This window comes from Spea bombifrons, chromosome 1 (assembly GCF_027358695.1).
Source record: "Spea bombifrons isolate aSpeBom1 chromosome 1, aSpeBom1.2.pri, whole genome shotgun sequence".
In the NCBI taxonomy this organism is placed as follows: Eukaryota; Metazoa; Chordata; class Amphibia; order Anura; family Pelobatidae; genus Spea; species Spea bombifrons.
This window is the reverse complement of record NC_071087.1, coordinates 88,921,441-88,943,086: the sequence shown is the minus strand read 5'-3', so window position 1 is coordinate 88,943,086 and position 21,646 is coordinate 88,921,441. Positions and strand designations below refer to the sequence as shown.

The 21,646-nt window shown below is 37.4% G+C and overlaps 1 protein-coding gene and 2 long non-coding RNA genes across 5 annotated transcripts in view; 2 read left to right on the top strand and 1 right to left on the bottom strand.

The window, feature by feature from the left end:
* The window catches only part of MUSK (muscle associated receptor tyrosine kinase), a 61,929-nt gene extending 55,984 nt beyond the window's left edge, over positions 1-5,945 (top strand). The window contains exons 15-16 of the mRNA XM_053465846.1: positions 2,520-2,668; positions 5,250-5,945. Of these exons, the coding sequence (XP_053321821.1) occupies positions 2,520-2,668; positions 5,250-5,932 (832 nt within the window). The 3' untranslated portion in view covers positions 5,933-5,945. The remainder of the gene's footprint in view (positions 1-2,519; positions 2,669-5,249) is intronic.
* Positions 5,946-13,231: 7,286 nt separating this feature from the next.
* Positions 13,232-14,572, top strand: LOC128495147 (uncharacterized). Of its 2 annotated transcripts, XR_008354220.1 has the most exons (3): positions 13,232-13,307; positions 13,870-13,950; positions 14,510-14,572. It is a non-coding gene; the product is annotated as an uncharacterized LOC128495147 (long non-coding RNA). The 2 variants fall into 2 exon arrangements; XR_008354219.1 differs by lacking the exon at positions 14,510-14,572 and having other exon boundaries at positions 13,870-14,192.
* Positions 14,573-18,159: 3,587 nt separating this feature from the next.
* On the bottom strand, positions 18,160-19,500 carry LOC128495130 (uncharacterized). 2 transcript variants are annotated; one of them, XR_008354218.1, is made up of 3 exons: positions 19,425-19,500; positions 18,782-18,862; positions 18,160-18,222 (listed from the first exon to the last, which is right to left on the bottom strand). It is a non-coding gene; the product is annotated as an uncharacterized LOC128495130 (long non-coding RNA). The 2 variants fall into 2 exon arrangements; XR_008354217.1 differs by lacking the exon at positions 18,160-18,222 and having other exon boundaries at positions 18,540-18,862.
* Between the last annotated feature and the right edge of the window lie 2,146 nt (positions 19,501-21,646).

Below are 21,646 nucleotides of genomic sequence, written 5' to 3'. Positions count from 1 at the left end.
AATTGCATAGCATTAGTTCAGTGCAGAACACAAAGTTAGGAACCATTTTCATTGCCTTCTCTCTTAATATTCATTGATCCCTGAAAATGATCTTACGACCCAGAGACATCTCCACCTCTACAATCGTACTAGTCATTTGCAAGAAAAGAAAGGCCTATATCGGTAATAGTCTAAATCCCCTCCTATGCATTTTAATGGCTAATAAATAGATTTAACCCTTTCAGTACTGGTGTTTGAGATACATTTTTTTTTTTTTTTACCAGGGATGTTCTACAATAGGTGCACGTTGACTGATAAAAGGCCCTTTTAGTCCATTACAATTATCTGGAACGCTGGCCGCCTGATAGGTCAGTCTAAGAGATATTACAGGAAATCCTCCATTTTCTTTGAATGAGATTGAGAGTTTACTATCGTTTCTGTAAAAGGAATAAAACTTCTGGCAAATGAAAGACACAAACATTTTTCATTCTCTAGTTCTGCATGAACTGTTGCTAACCCGTGTTTAGATTTACATTATATCACTGCGTTGCCATATGTTCATCACCACGAAACTCTACATTTTTCAAAACAAGTTAAAACATCTCCTTCTGTTCCTCCTAAAATATTTATATTGTCTTATATTAAACACATGCCTCTTGCTAAATTTAGTAACCTCCTGATTCCTCTTGGTAATATTTCAGCTATTCAGACATAATTCAGGGTTTAGTGCCAATGATATGTCAACCAACTGGATTCCTTTATCGTTCTTACTCTATATGTAGTCAAGGGGCATGTTTGTGCAGGAAGTTCCTGTCACATAAATCATTGGACTTTTTAATGTGGAAGGTCTTGACCGCACAAGTGAGTGATGTAACATTACCCAGATAAAAATCAATATGATTTTAGTTTAAAACACCTGTAGACTGTATACACAAGGCACATGGTTAGATTCTGCATCTGTGGACATAGTGAAATAATGTTGTACATCTTTCTGTAGGGGCTCATAATTCAATCCAAGAGTTCATTTGGACCAAAATGGGTTGTAGATTGTATGGTCAGGTATGACACCATAAACATAACTGCACTATCCAACATTATATTTATTATTATCGTTATCATTTCTAATTGTAACAAAAGTCCAGATGATTTTGCAGAGCTGTATAATAGGGAATGGATATGCAATTTGGAGGAAATCTGGTGTGAACCCCATCAGATCCAATTGGCCAAATGACCAGTTTCCAGAAGACAACATTCTTGGAGTCTTGTCCCATTGTATATGCACAGGCTCTGTTTTGTTTTTATTAAACACTTCAGAGTCATAAAGAATTGTTCATTGGTACAAAATAGTGCTTTCATCTTTTAATGATTTGCTTTATTTTGCTCTTCCCATACTTGACACCTTTAGTAATAATAATTAAATCATGTATAATTTGGGTGAAATCATGTATGATTTGCGGGTCTGTTGTAAAAGCCCTGTTTCTTTCCTACTTAATAAAGTAAATATTCTTACCTTCGCAACTATGGCAACTTTGGCAACAGACTGAGGAATCAGTGCTCTGTAGGGCTCTGATGGGTTGTGGGCCTACAATATGTAATTGTCTCTTAAAGAATCACTAGGCCATATTCATAAACAGCCATTAGTTGTGTTAGCGGCTCCTTTTCCGTGTCCATATTAATATGCTCTCTTGAAAGCAGACTGCATGCACAAAAAGTGTAGTCTGGATAATCACATCGATGGATGGTGTTCTTGTATCAAACCTAAATGTTTTTCCATTGACTAAGAATGAGTCGGGCAGTTTACTGTAAATATAATCTCTTATGGTTTTGTTTGTGGGACAGGTGCAAGCAGCTAGTACATAGCCAAACGATGTATGATACAGATGACGCTGAGTAAGGCTTCATCACTGTATCATATTGAATGATAACGCCGTAAGAATGTTTGCAGCACTTCTTTACCACATCTAAATAAATTTATTGTGTTCTAGCAATTTCTCTGCCCTCATACATCATAAAACATACAGTACATATATATGGTTGCAAATAATATGGCTGAAACGTGCAGATGGCGACAGAATATAACCCAAATTAGTGTCCCCGGACTGGTCTTTCATGTTCCATATTTAAAGGGACACTCAAGCCATTATATGCACTTGATATGATAGCTGTGTGGTTCATGGCGTTGCTCTGAAGAATACCCATATGCATCTGCCCCTTCTCCCATACCCCAGCTGGACTGACAGTCAGCTCCAGCTTTGGCTCGGTAAAACTCTATTCAGACCCCCATGTACATGTGCAGCTAGCTTGATCTCAATGGAAGCGCTTTCCTGCGACATCAAACAGCCAGTCAGTGGCTAGCAATGTCAAACAGGAGAAGGACAGCTGCAGCAACAGGGCTGCTACTTTTAGGTCAGGTTTATTTAACTTTTAATTCGAATAATGAATTTTAGTACTCAAAGAATACTTTAATATGCATTTTTCTTTAATCCTTTTAAGCAGTGCTTTTAATGATACATTAGTAAGTTGCTTTTATTGTTCGACAGAGCCCCTGGGCTACTCCAGTATGAACCATTCACCATGGTAGCAGTGAAGATGCTCAAAGAGGAGGCCTCAGCTGACATGCAGGCGGATTTCCAAAGGGAAGCAGCACTGATGGCAGAATTTGATCACCCCAATATCGTAAAGCTGCTGGGTAATAAAATAATTTACAATTCGCAATGGACATTTGTTTACAAGGTTTTGTGACTGTTTTGTTTTTTTTACATGTTTCTCTTTCTCCTGAAATTTGGCATGCCCCAGAATGTATATGCCCTATAGGCATCTTAGTTTATCTAGCAGTGATCATTCATGAACCTAGGCACTATTGAATTGGGACTTCATTCATATATTTTGTTTAAGAGCTGTATAGCAAACCAAATTCACATTGAGCTCTATTGACCAAAGCGCACACTTGCAAGTTCACTTGCAAGACTCCGAAAATCACTGAAACCAACTTGTATTAGCACTTGAAAAAATAAAAATACAACTCTCATACACGAGATATATCTGGGTTTAAAATCAGTTTGTGTAGTGAGTTGCCGGTCCCTTAACCCCCTCCTCCACTACATTAAACAATAAAAATAAATCATTTAATTAAAAAAAAAACCTATGAACCAATGGGTGGGACTAAAAATTGTTCCTCACTTCTCCTACCTTGTATTCAGGGATATATGTCCCTTTTCCCCTGCTAATTAGGATAGGGATAACATAAAAAATAAACCTTATTCCATTATCCCCATGGCTTATTTAATAAAATTAAATACTATTTTTTTAAAAAAACATAACAAAACCCTGCCTTCTCCATCCCTAAGCCCTCCTGGTAGGGTAGGGGGCTGAGGTCAATAAGCACACTTTGGGTGCCATGAGTAAAGCACCCAAAGTGTGCCCCCTGTAATTATAAAGTTTCACTTTTTTAAGGGCCAATCCAGTGATGATTCGCAATGCCTTGGCTCAAATGGGCCATTCAAAAAAATAGAGGTAAAACACTGGTTTTGAAAATGGCTACTGTTTCTTATAAATAGGACTCATCCTAGACATAATCCAAATGTTCTCTAACACCGTCACACAGCAAGGATTTTGTGACCCTTGACATACAAAACACACAAAGACTACTTTAATAGTTTTAGATCCCAGACACCTAACATTATATCTTGGAAAGTGGAGGGAATCACATGCACAGCTACACGTACCAAAACATTATTCTACACCTAGCACAGAAACCTGGAATATACTATACACACACAAAGTACATGCATGTGTATAGCATATATATTGGCTATTTATAACTCTCATAGGGCATTTGCATTGACTTTAATTTCCTTTCCATTGGCCATTAAAAACAGCATCTATCACATAAAATACTTAGGCACTAATTCCTAAGCATTTCCCCCAAATCACACAAATAGCCACATAGTTGGATCGATTGAGACAATTTTACTTTATTGGGAGGGTAAATTTAAGTAAAATAATATTATCTCTCTGCATCTCGTACAAACTGATCGAAAGGATAAGGTCTCACAAATTTAGTTATAGTGGTCTCTAACCCTGAAGCCATATGATTTTTTAGTTTTCTTAAGTTAACAAAAATTCCCATCATGTAATCACATAAAAAGTATCTGTTTACAGCCTCTAAATCTTATATTTAGCAACACTACTTCATAAACAAGATGTTCAGAATGCGCACATCTGGCCCCATGGGTTTTTGTGATTTGAATCATCTGTCTTAGTATCACTGGCTCAGTTGAACATCAGCATTAATCATTTCATTAATATTACATAATATGTTTCTTTAAAACCGTGTAAAAGTACTATCCAGTAATACAACGCGTAGAACATTATCAAATATGTCGCATAATAAAACTGGATAGGCTGGATTTTGTTGCATATCCATTCCTACCTGAAATGGATAAAGGAAATGTGTTATATCTACCTACTTACCTTAACAAAGAACTTGTGTGGGTTTTTTTGCTAGGTATCCAGGCTAAATTGGTAAAGTGTGAATAATTTGTATAACTGGGTCTAGTCAAACATTTAGCAGAAAGTGATAATTTTAGTTTCAGTGACTTAAAATTAAACAATGTATTTCATCCTTGAAATAATCAGCTCTTTACTGTCATCAGTTGCGGTCAAACATCTTTTAACGATCATCACTTCCCTTGAAACTTCTCCAGAAAATCAAAAGTTGGCCAAATAATCAAGAGCTTTTTAGGATTTTCCCAAAAGTCTCCCAAGTTGCTTCATGATCTTGCAAAACAGGGCCCTCTTCTCCTTCTGTACTGGTATCTTTGTCAAATTGCTTATTTTCAATTTTAATTTTGTTGTTGATTTTCACTGTCCCTCTATTGTTATAGAACCAGGGAATCTGCTAGCACTTTATACATAAATATAAATTAAGGTGTGGGGATTATCAAAACATACACTGAAATCATTGGCTGGTCTTTTCCTGATGTGGCATACTTTTTCCCATAAAAAGCTTCTCTGCCGTTACATATTATGTTCACAAATCTAGTTCTGTGTCTTATGCATAACTTGCACATTTTTATTATACTTCAAAATTTGTTTTCAAGGAATCCGCCATTTTTATGTGAAGAATAATCCATTGACATTTAGGGGATTTTTAAGGTTTTATAGTTATTTTCGTTAGAATACATTGATTACAATTGTCATATGATCTATATGTATGAAGATATCCTCATAAATAATGTATCCAGTATTAATATTGTCTTTCTTCATAGGGGTCTGTGCCGTTGGCAAACCAATGTGTCTGCTTTTTGAATATATGGCTCACGGAGATCTAAACGAGTACTTACGACACCGATCACCACGTGCCTTAAGTAGCCTTAGTCACACAAGCCTGGCGGCAAAGGTGAGGCTGTCTGACCTGAATCCTTTGCCTCTTTCGTGTACTGATCAGCTTTATATAGCTCGTCAAATATCAGCAGGGATGGCCTATCTCTCGGAACGAAAGTTTGTCCATCGGGATTTAGCCACGAGGAATTGTTTGGTAGGTGAAAACATGGTGGTCAAAATAGCAGACTTTGGGCTTTCTAGGAATATGTATTCGGCTGATTATTACAAAGCAAATGAGAATGATGCCATTCCAATTCGCTGGATGCCTCCAGAGTCCATCTTTTATAACCGCTATACAACTGAATCTGATGTGTGGGCCTATGGCGTGGTCCTTTGGGAGATATTTTCTTATGGTATGCAACCATACTACGGCATGGCCCATGAAGAAGTAATCTATTATGTTAGAGATGGGAATATTTTGTCCTGCCCTGAAAACTGTCCATTGGAGCTGTACAACCTGATGCGTCTCTGCTGGAGCAAAATGCCAACTGATAGGCCAAGTTTTGCCTGCATCCATCGCATTTTGGAACGCATGTATGAGAGAACTGTTTCTGCTGCTCATGTTTGATGTAAAGATTAATACTTATATGTCCTATTCTTTGTTGCCAAGGCGGTCAAAACACTGGAAATGGTATAAATTACCAAGGTTAGCAGGTGCTCAACCCAAGATGGAGTCAATCATTGAAAAACAGTTTTTTTTATTCTCCCTATGATTATATCATTATCCAACATAGAATTATGTTTTGGGAGATTTAATTGTCCAACACTGAAACTAATGAACAGTGATGCCTTGAGTAAAAGACATTTTCAAGCCTGTAACAAAGTTCCATTCGGTGAATGAGTTGTGTTTGGAACCTCACGCAATAAAATTAACTATACAAATCTTTGAATAAGGGTCAAACTAAGACTCATTTGCACAGGACACCTTGTATGCTTCTGTATTCCTACATGTTAGTACAAGGTAAAGATTAACCCTGTAATACCCCATTCATTCCTTTTTGTTTTATAAACCAGGTATGAAGCTAATATGTACAGATTGTATAATTCATACTTACATTTTATGATGAAGAGCAAAATGGATGTCATTAATATAACAATCAAGACTGGGCCACCCCATCACATATATATGTATTAATATTTTTTTAATTTATATAGCACCAACCATTTATTCAGTGCTTTATATAGTACGCACATTCAAAGTGTATGACAAAACTAGAATTGACAGACTAAGACAAACTAGTGCATTAGATAAAGAGGGCCCCGCTCACAAGCTTACAGAGAGGTGTTAATAAACCCGTACCTGTTAAGCACAAGTGAGATAGTTGCTAACGTACGACTCTTGTGTTATAACACCTGCTGTAATATACGCATGCATCACAGTACTGGAACTTTATGTTGAATAATTGTTGCTGACTTTGTCCTCCATCTTCCACATATGATTTTAAAGCTCATTTTAAGGATTTACAGAACTCTTAAAGACATAGTATACCCCATGTAAGTAGTACCTTGTGGTACTTATCCTAATACTGTACAATTAGCATAAAAGGGGTCTCATATCATTCTTCCTCTGAAGCTCTGTTAGTTTACGCTCCATTCTATTCTGTCTCAATAATATTTCATTAGTGAATAAGTGTTAGTTCCTAAGCATTGGTAGTTCTATTGTTACCTCTGTCAGGGCCAGAGCATCCCTTCCTAATAGATTGTTAAATATTTCTTTATTTCGTATTAGGCAAGGATAATTTGGCCCTTTATCTCAGCTCATGGTTTAGTCACGGAATCGTCTCTGGGTTTCTCACTACCCACTTCACTATAATTATTTTGGGAAGTGCCTTAAGCTTCTCCCCTCCACCTGCTGTCCTAAGCCTTGGCCGAGTTGGTCTAGGCCACAAAATGCCACTGACTTCTTCAGCAGAGCATAATAGTTTGACATCTGGGGGAGGGGGGTTCACGAATGTTTTGGATTAAACGAAGGAGCTTTGTGTGTTTATAAACTGTAAACTACAAATATTCCAGTATTCAAATGATGTATGTTCTTTCCCAATAGTTATTCAATTGCTTATTTCCACAAATATATGCCTTGAATATATTATATGCTATTTTTTCTTTTTTGTTTTTCTTATGCACAATGTAAATTGTGAATATGTTTTATTAATAAATAGCTGTTATCTATTGTGACTTCTTGGTCCACTTACTTTAAAATAGGGCAGTATATATATACATATATATATACTTACAGTTATACATTATTTTTTGCATCTGTATTATATCTAGTAGTAGTAGAAAAACTAAAATGTAACAAATTTCAATGAAAATACATGAGAACATGATTATTGATATAGTATAGGAACAATATGCCATGGAGTTTAGAATATATTTAAGTACATAAAGGTGTACGAGAGATAGCTGTGTTAGTATTAAGTACATGTCTTCATGTCTCCCAGCACCTCATAGTTAACTTGCTTTTCTCTGATGTTTAGCTCCGAACCTATCACTGTCTAATGTAAATGAAGATGAAGAGCCTGCCGCTAGACTACCCTCACACCTTATCATTTGCCCTCTTGTTTCTTTCTCCTCACACCTTTTTGGCCTTTGTCTTCTACTCTGTGTCCAATCTTGTCTCACCTATTCAACCTCTTGTTGTTCACTAGCACATTTCTATTCTGTTATTTATATTTAGCCTTGTGATTTTTCTGGTCAAATAGATCAGTTTTAATGATCTATAAGAAACAATAAATGTGATGGGATGACTTAACTTATCTTAAATAAAGGTAAAGTGGAACTGTTTATATTGTTGTCAACTAAATCTATAACAAAACTCTGAACATTGGCCTGCTTTATTTATAACACTTTCTATATGAAATAGTTCATATTAACATAAATGAAATGTCATCACTAAGTAGAGCTAATCTGCAAATTAATCAGATCTACATATTTGCTTCTCTGTGATCTGGGTTTACGGAAATTTTGGGTACAGGTAAATTATCTATGATGTGTCTAAATTGATGAGTCGCATGCCAATTAACCCTACTCTTTAAAGTGGTCCTTGATGTATTTACAAACATGAAGCTTTTACGTCACATTTCTTAGTTAAGGAAAGCAAACAACAAGTATATCTAGTCATAACGTTTTTTACACTGACAGTCTGGAAAAGCTTGTGTTTTTTGGCAGATGGTAAGTATTAAATAATAGAAACAGAATTTGATGACCCATCTAGTCTGCTTGTTGAGCCTGATGCAAAGACCCAAACCTTAATCAGCCCTTGGTCTCCTCAACATGATTACTCTGGCCTTTTCAGTACATAATATACCTTTATCCAGTAGCGTACCTAGCGGGGGCGGGGGGGCGGTCCGCACCGGGTGCCGCTCATCAGGGGGTGCCAACTTGCCGGCACCCGGCACCCCTCCAGAGACGGACAGCAATGTCCGCCGCTGGAGGAGCAGGCTTGCAAGGGAGCGGTATCGGAGGTCTTTAACAGACCACCGGCTCCCTTGAGTGATTTTAAGCCGGTTCAAGGATTTTCCTTGAACCCGGCTTAAAATCACTCAAGGGAGCCGGAGGTCTGTTAAAGACCTCCGATACCGCTCCCTTGCGATCCGCGCGGCAACAGCTGTTGTGCGCCGGGGTTTGTTGTTAGATCCCGGCGCACAACACTGAAGCCGCGCCCACCGCTGTCCGTGCCCTCTGACCCGGAAGAAGATAGAGAAGACAGAAGACCTGAAGAAGAGGAGCGAAGAGAAGGAAAAGGAGCTGTAAGGAGAAAAGAGGAAAGGTAGGAAAGCATACAGTGAGAGTGGATTGGTGTATGTGTGTGGATTGGTGTATGTGTGTGGATTGGTGTATGTGTGTGGATTGGTATGTGTGTGGATTGGTATGTGTGTGGATTGGTATGTGTGTGGATTAGTATGTGTGTGGATTGGTATGTGTGTGGATTGGTGTATGTGTGTGTGGATTGGTGTATGTGTGTGTGGATTGGTATGTGTGTGTGGATTGGTATGTGTGTGGATTGGAGTATGTGTGTGTGGATTGGTATGTGTGTGTGGATTGGTATGTGTGTGTGGATTTTGGTATGTGTGGATTGGTGTATGTGTGTGGATTGGTGTATGTGTGTGGATTGGTGTATGTGTGTGGATTGGTATGTGTGTGGATTGGTATGTGTGTGGATTGGTATGTGTGTGGATTGGTGTATGTGTGTGGATTGGTGTATGTGTGTGGATTGGTATGTGTGTGGATTAGTATGTGTGTGGATTGGTGTGTGTGTGTGGATTGGTGTATGTGTGTGGATTGGTGTGTGTGTGTGGATTGGTATGTGTGTGTGGATTGGTATGTGTGTGTGGATTGGTATGTGTGGATTGGTATGTGTGTGGATTGGTATGTGTGTGGATTGGTATGTGTGTGGATTGGTATGTGTGGATTGGTGTATGTGTGTGGATTGGTGTATGTGTGTGGATTGGTATGTGTTTGTGGATTGGTATGTGTTTGTGGATTGGTATGTGTGGATTGGTAAGTGTGGATTGGTAAGGGTGTGAGAGTGATGGGTGTTATGCTGTACCATTTCCAATGTATTTTTCATTATATAATTATGCTCTAAAGTACATCATAACTCCCATCACTCTATACTGTTCTATACAGTGGCAGAGCTGGGAGACAGAGGCCTTGCACCCCCACCGCAGGACTCCTGAAAGGTAAGTGAACTTCAAAGAGGGAGAGGGTAGATAGTTAGGAGGGGTAGATAGGGAGAAGGGAGTGAGAAGGGGTAGATAGGGCAGAAGGGAGTGAGAAGGGGTAGATAGGGCAGAAGGGAGCGAGAAGGGGTAGATAGGGCAATCATACTCCTATCATGCCAAGTCTGCGAGTGCCTCCTGGAATCTGGGTATACCTGGGCATGATAGGAATGTGATTGCTGTTAACAATTATATGTATATATATATATATATATATATATATATATATAGTTATTTAATTGTTTTGTCCTATTTTGGTGTGTTACTTACTTTAAATAAAAGTGTTAGATTTTTTTATGGTGTGTGTGGGGGGGTCATATTCAGTTTCGGCCAGGTAGTTTTAAAGTGTGTGGGGGGGTGCCACATACAGGATCCGCCCCGGGTGCCAAATACTCTAGGTACGCCCCTGCCTTTATCACATCATAAGTGGGCATTTTAGAGTAAATAATAGGCATTTAACTAGTGCCAATAACCTGGCTTTCACTGTGGGAGTTGTCATAGAAAGTAACCATGAAGACCAGCAGAACACAATGCAGCAGTACAAGCAAATGCACAGACCTAAGTTACCTTACTCTTTCCAAGAATGTTCCCCAGTGTACTATTTTACTCACCTATTGGCCAAGGCTGCTTTAAAATTGGATGCACTGCACCAGCTAAAATGTCTATCTGTTGTAGTTTACACCAATCACACTTAAAATGATACCCAACATGGGTAGCTGAATTACTGTTTTAGGATAGAGTGTCTATTCTGCACTCAGACACATCCAAAGGTTTGAGGATGATGGAGACATGACATGACAGGTTTGACATGAAAAGTATTTTCCTCTGTAACACAAAAGCGTGGTTGGAAGTCAACCATGCTTCAAACAGAAGCAGAAGTAAGAGAAGAGGTATAAGGCTTCCGAAGAAGTGGTCCATTACTGTGATTTTCTACTAATAAAAGTGGAATTTTCTTCTCTCTTTCCTAACACCTCATTAGCCTGATCAACAAATGCAGGAATAGCCCCTCAATGGTAGCTAAGAAAATATCCCAAAGACAATCACTCTTCCAAAAGTGATTATGTCTAACGTAATTTGGTGGAATATTTAAAATTTAAGGTGAAAACATTTTGCATATAATCTGAAAGTAATTGGTTCTGGTATCCTTCAAATCTTCAAAAAGTCTGATTTTTCAGAGACATATTTTGGAACCATTATATGTAATCATAAGAAAATGAGTCGTTAAGGTGGTGAGGCCCAGTGACCCTGTTCCTCAAAACACATCCACAGAAACATTCACACTTAATCACTTGTGTCTATTTGACTTTCTGTTCAAATGCTTTTTCCATTAACTCATTGGATAGTGGTTTGGATTTAATGCTCAGGGGGGGTGGAAGGAACAGCATTCGGTTTTCAAAAAATACAGCCAAGTATGCTCGCAATCACTTAAAATCGTAATGGTTTTAAGGCCTCCCTTGGTACGAGCTTTTGTTGGATAACTTCATGATTCATCGACAGATGGTAAAAGTTATTGGACCAAGAAAACAATTTGACTTTGTTTTAACTTAGTTCATAGTGATTGCAAAAAAAAATGCAACGAAGAAGGTGTAGAGGCACAATTAAAATCTTTTTTTTCTCAGAAAAAAGTTCCCATTCTTTTCTCTCTCTCTCTCTCTCTCTCTCTCTCTCATATATATATATATATACATATATATATATGACTCAAGGGTACAGGTGCAATTAACCGACAACATGGATTTAACAGAAAAATACAGAGATTTATTTTAGGATATGTAGAGGTGTTTTGATATATGAATAAAATTAAAATCAATAAATCAATAAATTACCATTTTAAATGTCATTGAAGTAATATGTCAATGAGCTATTATATGACATTATGAAAGGAAAAAGAAACACTGCTCTGAATCCCTCAATGAAGCTTAAGACTCCCATAGGATTTAAAAACATAAAGTGCATGTTCTTTCGACTATTTTACCATTTCATAATGCTGTCCATTACATAACCTCATTTGTAGTTTCGCTGTCAGAAATTATTACCACAATGAAATGTTAAATCACTCATATACCGTAATTGTATGCCACAGGAAGAAAATTTCACAATTAATTATGTTATCGTTAATACTTGATCCTGATAATGTGGATGCAGGTGCGTGTTTTGTTAAGTAGGGGACATTTGATAAGAAGACATCCACATGATATATTGCCTGCACTACAGCAGCTGTTGGGCTCATTTCATACAAACACGTCCTGCCCTGAGTCCTTCTGTGACACTTATGTCATTTTATCATGATTATTCTGGATCAAGCAAGTTTTAACCAATAACATTCTGTAAGCTTGACACGTAAACAGGTTGGCCTTAACCGTGACCTCTTCCTTGACTCATAGGAGGACATCAATGGCCACCAGAACCACACGATGTAAATATGATTTTTTTTAAAAAAAATTAGTTTGAACGTTAGGACTAACTACATGTACCTTGTAAAATTATAGGTAAATTACCTATTGAGCATATCCAACAGCAATGAATCAAGGAAATATATGAGGGGCCGTTAGGGACATTATTTCAGGTTTTTTCCCTTGTATATCATATAGTGAAACGCATATATCATATACTGAAACGCATATATCATATACTGAAACGCATATGTCATATACTGAAACGCATATATCATATACTGAAACGCATATATCATATACTGAAACACATATATCATATAGTGAAACGCATGTATCATATACTGAAACTCATATATCATATACTGAAACGCATATATCATATAGTGAAACGTATATATCATATAGTGAAACGTATATATCATATAGTGAAATTTTTCATATATCATATACTGAAACGTATATATCATATAGTGAAACGCATATATCATATACTGAAATTTTTCATATATCATATAGTGAAACGCATATATCATATACTGAAATTTTTCATATACCATATAGTGAAACAGATGGAGTGAAATTTGTATATATATAGACTGAAAAAACACTTATATCATATAGTGAAACAGATGGAGTGAAATCTGTATATATATAGACTGAAAAAAATGCTTATATCATATAGTGAAACAGATGGAGTGAAATTTGTATATATATATACTGAAACTGGTCATCAGTCACATGATCATGACCCTGGCAGGTTGACTCCGCCTCCTAGAGCTCATTCTGAGCTTGCTGGTAAGCAGTGTAGGCCTCTCCATTGAACTGGGTAAGTTTTTCTTCCCATTGGTTTTGTACATTTGAGCCCCTTTGTTTAATTTAATCATTTTCTGCATTTTGAATTGTGTATTATATACATTTATGTTAGTATCTGTGAAATGGTTTCACTGTGGTTCAATTAGTTTCATTGCTAATTCTTGTTTAAGATGGCATGATGCTATCATGTGAGTTTTTGGATGGGGGTTCTGGGGTGAGATGGGGACTTGCTTGTTTTGATCTTTTTTGGGGCAAGTGGGATTAATGTTGGAAGTAGTGATAATTTTTGGGGTTCATGGGGTTACATGTGGATGTGCTGACTTGACATGGTCTGTTGTGGGATTAGTGGTTTTGGGGAGTGGAGGAGGTGTTATTACTTCAGGTTTTTTAAATTAATTTTGCCATTTCATTATGTTTATCTTTTCATTAAAAAGACAGTGTAATGTAGGTTTTTTTTTATTTTAAACTGATTGGATTGGTTGGCAAATTCTGTTATTGATGTCATTGCTGGAAATTTGCTGTTATTTAGACCTTCTTGTTGTGTTGTGTTTTTAAAATTTTCTTTTCCTTTTCAGACTCTGTGTAGGACTTGTTTTTGCAGATTTTTGGAATATTTAATACGTTTTTCCAGACACATTGAAGATGATTTCTAAAAGGTATGTGGTGCATTAACCATTCCTTAAATGTACAGAACACAAAACATAGTGACATATAGGGGGTGCATGCACATAGTGAAATACAGTGGTACACTATAAATATAGGGACGCAGGGTGGTGCATAGACAAAAATAAGGACATGGGAGGACATGCAAGCATAGGGACACAGGAGGACACAATATAAATATAAAAACACATGGGGGCACAGAAACATAGGGGCCCACAGACAAACAAAATAAAAACATAGGTACACAGAGTCACACATATATACAGGGAGACACACAAAGACACTCACAGGGACACATAGAGGCCAATACACACATGGTTACATAAAGGGGTACGCTTGAAAAGTGGTTCATTTGCATATCAAAATACAGGTAATGTCATAGACACGAGGAAACCTTTTCCTAATTCATGCATTTGCTTGCATATCTGTTAATACAATGTATAGATTATGCTTCATCATTATTTACTCTCTAATTCAATTCAGATATCCGAACTATCTTCTATACTAGATGAATTGTATAGTTTAACTTATCAATCATTTAATTTTTTACAGGCTCAAATCCCATTGGAGGACGCCTATTGGAGACTAACATTTCTTAGCTCTTCGCTTGGTAGAGACTGGCAGGCGGGGACGTCCAAGATATGATATAAACGTGGAACATATTTCTGCTTTTTCAACTCTTGGTTTTCATTGGCAAACAATTTCTAAATGTTTTGGTATTAGCCGTTGGACTTTGTATCATCATAGCCAAAGAACTGGATTTTGAAGACCCCGATTATCAAATATTTCTGATTCTGAACTTCAAAATCTTATATATGAAATTCTCATCACTACTCCAAAATGCAGGAGAAGTCTATCTAATTGGTAGCTTAAATGCAAGACAAACTCAAGTTTAATGTTTATTGACCTGGTTGGAAGAACAATCAGAAGAAGATCAGCTATCCAGAGAAGAGTTTCTAATGTATTATGTTCTAATCAATTATGGTAAATTTTATATTTTGTAATAAAAAATATAATACTGTATCATTCGCTTAAAAATTGTAAATATATGATATATAAATTATATAATTATACCATGTTCACGGTCTATCCATTGTCTCAATTATTATCTTTGTTAACATGTTTTTCTTTCCTAATATGGTGACAGCACATGAAGAGAGTCCTTACATTTGTGAATTAAATTCATGACACTCAGAGAGGAGGTACACAACCACAAGCTTTCAGCTCCTCTCCTTCCAACTGAAGCTTCCTCCCGGAGCTTAGTTTTGTATTCTGTTGAAGCTCCGTGATTATTTAATTCTTGTTTCCCCCCGAAGGTTTATAGTTTTTTTAAATTCACTTTCATGGTGTATACCTGAATAGAGTGTACCTAAATTACCTAAATTATGTGGTTTATGAGGTAAGGAAGCTTTGGTCAAAGCATCTTCTGTACAATTGGCGAGGAATCCATAACCAACACTGTGATAGTACCTTTAAAATTTTTAAAATGTCTAAATATACCGTATTGGCTCAATTATAGGCGGCACCCTTAACGTTTGGTGCTATTTTAAAGAAAAAAATATTTATAGAGAACAAATACACATGAGTGGAATGGTAAAGCAGTATTTTATCCAATGAACAGGAATACATGCATTTTGTTTTTGGTACCCATTATGCAGTTAGTCAGCATAGGTCATATACAAACAAAAATTTGGAAAACCAATATCCATTTTAAGGTCCTCCCCCTTAATTAATAATACACCTTACTCATAGATACACCACTCTCCCACCCTCATATGCTTTATAACCCCTGATATGCCACTCTGCCCCCAGATATGCCACTTTGCCATCTGATATGCTTTATGCCACCCTGATATGCCACTCTGCCCCCGTCCCCCAGACTTACCAATGCATCCCCAGAGTCCATGGTGTCTAGCGGGGGCAGCCAGTGGACGTCTGCGCGATGCACCTAGACAACCTCTACTGCTTCTCGCCACTTTCGCCGGGGCTTCTATGTCAACGCTAAGTCAAAGAAGTTCCGGCAGCAGCTGAGGTTATCTGCGCGAATTGCACAGGCGTTCACTGCTGGCCGGTAGTGCTGCCGGGCTTCTTTGACAGAACCGGAAGGTCATATCAAGTCCAGCAGCAGCGGGGGTTGTCTGCATTGGGCAGACGCCCACTGGCTGCCAGAGAGAAGGATCCAGGTCCCCTGCAGCAGTGCGGGGGATCTGGAACCTAACCTTGCTGCTTGGCCACAGCAGGGCTAAATGATAAAGAAAAACAAAACACCTGCCCGGCGCCCGAATTGCGCATCCCTGCGATAAACTCCGATTATAGGCAGCACACTGAAAAAGGACGAAAAAGTGCGGCCTATAATTGAGCAAATACAGTATGTGCCTGCTTTATTCCCCTATGAAGGCCTGCTCTGTCCTCCATTTACATATAGTCTTTAGAAGTGATTGAGGCACCTCCATTTTTCATTCATCAGTAACAGAAGCTTTTATCAATTTTCTTTTTCATTAAACACACCGGAGGCAGTGGCGAGGGACGACAGGAAGGGCGGCGCTTCTACAAGTTGTTCCAGCGCCGCCTTCTCCTACATACTGTGTGCTCGAAGGGAAGCAGGGCGGGGCAGCCCTGGGTTCAGTTGAAGGGGCGGCGCTTACAGCGCTGTCTCCTTCAACAGAGAGTAGTAAGGAAGGCACGGGAGGTGAATCTTCAGGCATGACGTCATCCCTATAAAACCTCTGAGCACCGTTATGGCGGTGCTCAGATGTTCCGAAGCGCTCGGTCGACTGCAGTGCGTCCCTAGTTCTGCGCTCCCTTCCCTACTGTGACCTTTTGCCTATTGATTGCTGCCCCCGGATTGTTCTTTGACCCCTGCCTATTGATTGTTGCCTGGACCTGACCACGGATTGTTCTCTGACCTTGATTTGGATTGCTGCCTGCCTAGACCTTCGGCTTGCCTATTGACTTCCTCTTAGTTTCTTGAGACTCTTTCTAGACACCCCTGCATCTTGGACTCCTCCCTCGCCGCACCCCAGGTACCTCATGGTACCTTGCAACAGGAGATGCATTGACTACAGCTTCCTCACCTCATAAACCACATAGCTAATTTAGGTACACTCTATTCAGGTATACGCCTTGAAAGTGAATAAAAAAAGCAGTAAATCTTCTGGGGAAAAAAAGAATTAAATAAAAATACTTTTTTTTTTTAAATGCATAACACGGAGCTTCAACAGCGAACATCCTCTTTGTGAGGAGGTAGAATACAAAACTAAGCTCCGGGAGGAAGCGTCAGTTGGAAGGAGAGGAGCTGAAAGCTTGTGGTTGTGTACCTCCTCTCTGAGTGTCATGAATTTAATTCACAAATGTAAGGACTCTCTTCATGGATTCCTCGCCAATTGTACAGAAGATGCTTTGACCAAAGCTTCCTTACCTCATAAACCACATAATTTAGGTAATTTAGGTACACTCTATTCAGGTATACACCATGAAAGTGAATTTAAAAAAACTATAAACCTTCGGGGGGAAACAAGAATTAAATAATCACGGAGCTTCAACAGAATACAAAACTAAGCTCCGGGAGGAAGCTTCAGTTGGAAGGAGAGGAGCTGAAAGCTTGTGGTTGTGTACCTCCTCTCTGAGCGTCATGAATTTAATTCACAAATGTAAGGACTCTCTTCATGTGCTGTCACCATATTAGGAAAGAAAAACATGTTAACAAAGATAATAATTGAGACAATGGATAGACCGTGAACATGGTATAATTATATAATTTATATATCATATATTTACAATTTTTAAGCGAATGATACAGTATTATATTTTTTATTACAAAATATAAAATTTACCATAATTGATTAGAACATAATACATTAGAAACTCTTCTCTGGATAGCTGATCTTCTTCTGATTGTTCTTCCAACCAGGTCAATAAACATTAAACTTGAGTTTGTCTTGCATTTAAGCTACCAATTAGATAGACTTCTCCTGCATTTTGGAGTAGTGATGAGAATTTCATATATAAGATTTTGAAGTTCAGAATCAGAAATATTTGATAATCGGGGTCTTCAAAATCCAGTTCTTTGGCTATGATGATACAAAGTCCAACGGCTAATACCAAAACATTTAGAAATTGTTTGCCAATGAAAACCAAGAGTTGAAAAAGCAGAAATATGTTCCACGTTTATATCATATCTTGGACGTCCCCGCCTGCCAGTCTCTACCAAGCGAAGAGCTAAGAAATGTTAGTCTCCAATAGGCGTCCTCCAATGGGATTTGAGCCTGTAAAAAATTAAATGATTGATAAGTTAAACTATACAATTCATCTAGTATAGAAGATAGTTCGGATATCTGAATTGAATTAGAGAGTAAATAATGATGAAGCATAATCTATACATTGTATTAACAGATATGCAAGCAAATGCATGAATTAGGAAAAGGTTTCCTCGTGTCTATGACATTACCTGTATTTTGATATGCAAATGAACCACTTTTCAAGCGTACCCCTTTATGTAACCATGTGTGTATTGGCCTCTATGTGTCCCTGTGAGTGTCTTTGTGTGTCTCCCTGTATATATGTGTGACTCTGTGTACCTATGTTTTTATTTTGTTTGTCTGTGGGCCCCTATGTTTCTGTGCCCCCATGTGTTTTTATATTTATATTGTGTCCTCCTGTGTCCCTATGCTTGCATGTCCTCCCATGTCCTTATTTTTGTCTATGCACCACCCTGCGTCCCTATATTTATAGTGTACCACTGTATTTCACTATGTGCATGCACCCCCTATATGTCACTATGTTTTGTGTTCTGTACATTTAAGGAATGGTTAATGCACCACATACCTTTTAGAAATCATCTTCAATGTGTCTGGAAAAACGTATTAAATATTCCAAAAATCTGCAAAAACAAGTCCTACACAGAGTCTGAAAAGGAAAAGAAAATTTTAAAAACACAACACAACAAGAAGGTCTAAATAACAGCAAATTTCCAGCAATGACATCAATAACAGAATTTGCCAACCAATCCAATCAGTTTAAAATAAAAAAAAACCTACATTACACTGTCTTTTTAATGAAAAGATAAACATAATGAAATGGCAAAATTAATTTAAAAAACCTGAAGTAATAACACCTCCTCCACTCCCCAAAACCACTAATCCCACAACAGACCATGTCAAGTCAGCACATCCACATGTAACCCCATGAACCCCAAAAATTATCACTACTTCCAACATTAATCCCACTTGCCCCAAAAAAGATCAAAACAAGCAAGTCCCCATCTCACCCCAGAACCCCCATCCAAAAACTCACATGATAGCATCATGCCATCTTAAACAAGAATTAGCAATGAAACTAATTGAACCACAGTGAAACCATTTCACAGATACTAACATAAATGTATATAATACACAATTCAAAATGCAGAAAATGATTAAATTAAACAAAGGGGCTCAAATGTACAAAACCAATGGGAAGAAAAACTTACCCAGTTCAATGGAGAGGCCTACACTGCTTACCAGCAAGCTCAGAATGAGCTCTAGGAGGCGGAGTCAACCTGCCAGGGTCATGATCATGTGACTGATGACCAGTTTCAGTATATATATATACAAATTTCACTCCATCTGTTTCACTATATGATATAAGCATTTTTTTCAGTCTATATATATACAGATTTCACTCCATCTGTTTCACTATATGATATAAGTGTTTTTTCAGTCTATATATATACAAATTTCACTCCATCTGTTTCACTATATGATATAAGTGTTTTTTCAGTCTATATATATACAAATTTCACTCCATCTGTTTCACTATATGGTATATGAAAAATTTCAGTATATGATATATGCGTTTCACTATATGATATATGAAAAATTTCAGTATATGATATATGCGTTTCACTATATGATATATACGTTTCAGTATATGATATATGAAAAATTTCACTATATGATATATACGTTTCACTATATGATATATACGTTTCACTATATGATATATGCGTTTCAGTATATGATATATGAGTTTCAGTATATGATACATGCGTTTCACTATATGATATATGTGTTTCAGTATATGATATATACGTTTCACTATATGATATATGCGTTTCAGTATATGACATATGCGTTTCAGTATATGATATATGCGTTTCAGTATATGATATATGCGTTTCACTATATGATATACAAGGGAAAAAAACCTGAAATAATGTCCCTAACGGCCCCTCATAGAAATACCAAAGTATCTTGACACCTGTGTTGTCGGTGATTACTTCCTGTGTTTTGTTTTATTGCCTATAAATACCACTATTCATTATTAAGTGAAACTGCTAAGACTGTGAATGACTGTAAATACTGCAGTACATAGCAGGTGTGTATATGATGGTATATGGTGATGTGTTTACGCATTACAAGCTCACAACTAGTAGCTTTACTGCACAATATTTTACTTTTTTGTATTAGGCAAATTGTAGAAATTTGGTATTAACTTAAGACATTCACTGCTTATTATATACAAGTTAAACTGAAAATGTTCCTCTTTTAATGATTTTTATGATATAACATAACTTTATAATGTACATTGTTTTTGATTGTGTTGATAACATATGGAGCTCTTGCCACACATTGCATGGATTCTTACAATATTATATCTTTTAGACCCAGGGGCTGACCTTTGGTGAAAGGGGGCAAGGCCAGTCAGTCAACCTAGTATTTTAGTGTCCCATACAGAACCAGAATGTCCCAAACAACATATGGCTGACACTATGCTTTGTGGGCACTGTTCTATACACAGTCATGCAAATGAACATGTACATGAAGCACCTATATGGATTACAGATTGGATCCATATTGCACATTAACACCCTCTCATATTCATTTAGCTCAACTTTCCTAGTCCCTCTCCTGCAATTCCAACTCCTTCCAGACTGTAAGCTCATTTGAGCAGGGCCCTCCTCAACTGTTTTTTTTTCTGTAAGTCAAATTATGTTATATATTACTAGTTATGTCCTGGTAGCCGAGGGGATCAAATCTTTGTTCGCTGCCACCGCCAAGTTCTATTTAAGTGTTTTAAAAATACCTAAAGAGGATTCAGTAACCCCCTGAACTGATCAAAATCTCCAAAACAAAGAATTTGGTGAAAAAGATAAAACTTTCCAGTTAGTAAATGGTAATGTGATTGACTCCAGCTATCCTCAAAATTAGAGCAGGAAAAACCAGAACTGGTTAATTTATATTTAAGTACCATGATAGTCAAAGTGCTGTTATACAAAAATAACAGTTACAGAAAACATTACAAAAATGAATACCAAACAAAATATTTTGTCTTAAAATAAGAAAGGATAAAACACAGAAAACTTACATAAAACAAAAGTAAATGAATCCATGAGAGTCGCTCGATGTTATAGTCCCTTGTCTAAAATATTAAGAAATTCAAATTGTTTCTCTCAGATTCCCATTCTTATAGGAATCTTCTTCCTTTGTCTCTAGGAGACCGCCTATTTGCTGTCATATGGGATGGGAGTCTGTAGCCCAGGCACTTTACGACTCTCCTAATGAGCTGGGTCGTAAAACCTGGCAGCAGACTCCTGCCTGAAATTCTAATGTTTTATATGCACATTAATGGAAACATATATAAACCATATTTCTCAAATCATAACGCTGAAGATGCTAGGTGCTGTTTTCCTGTGTGACCCCAGTGCCTGGT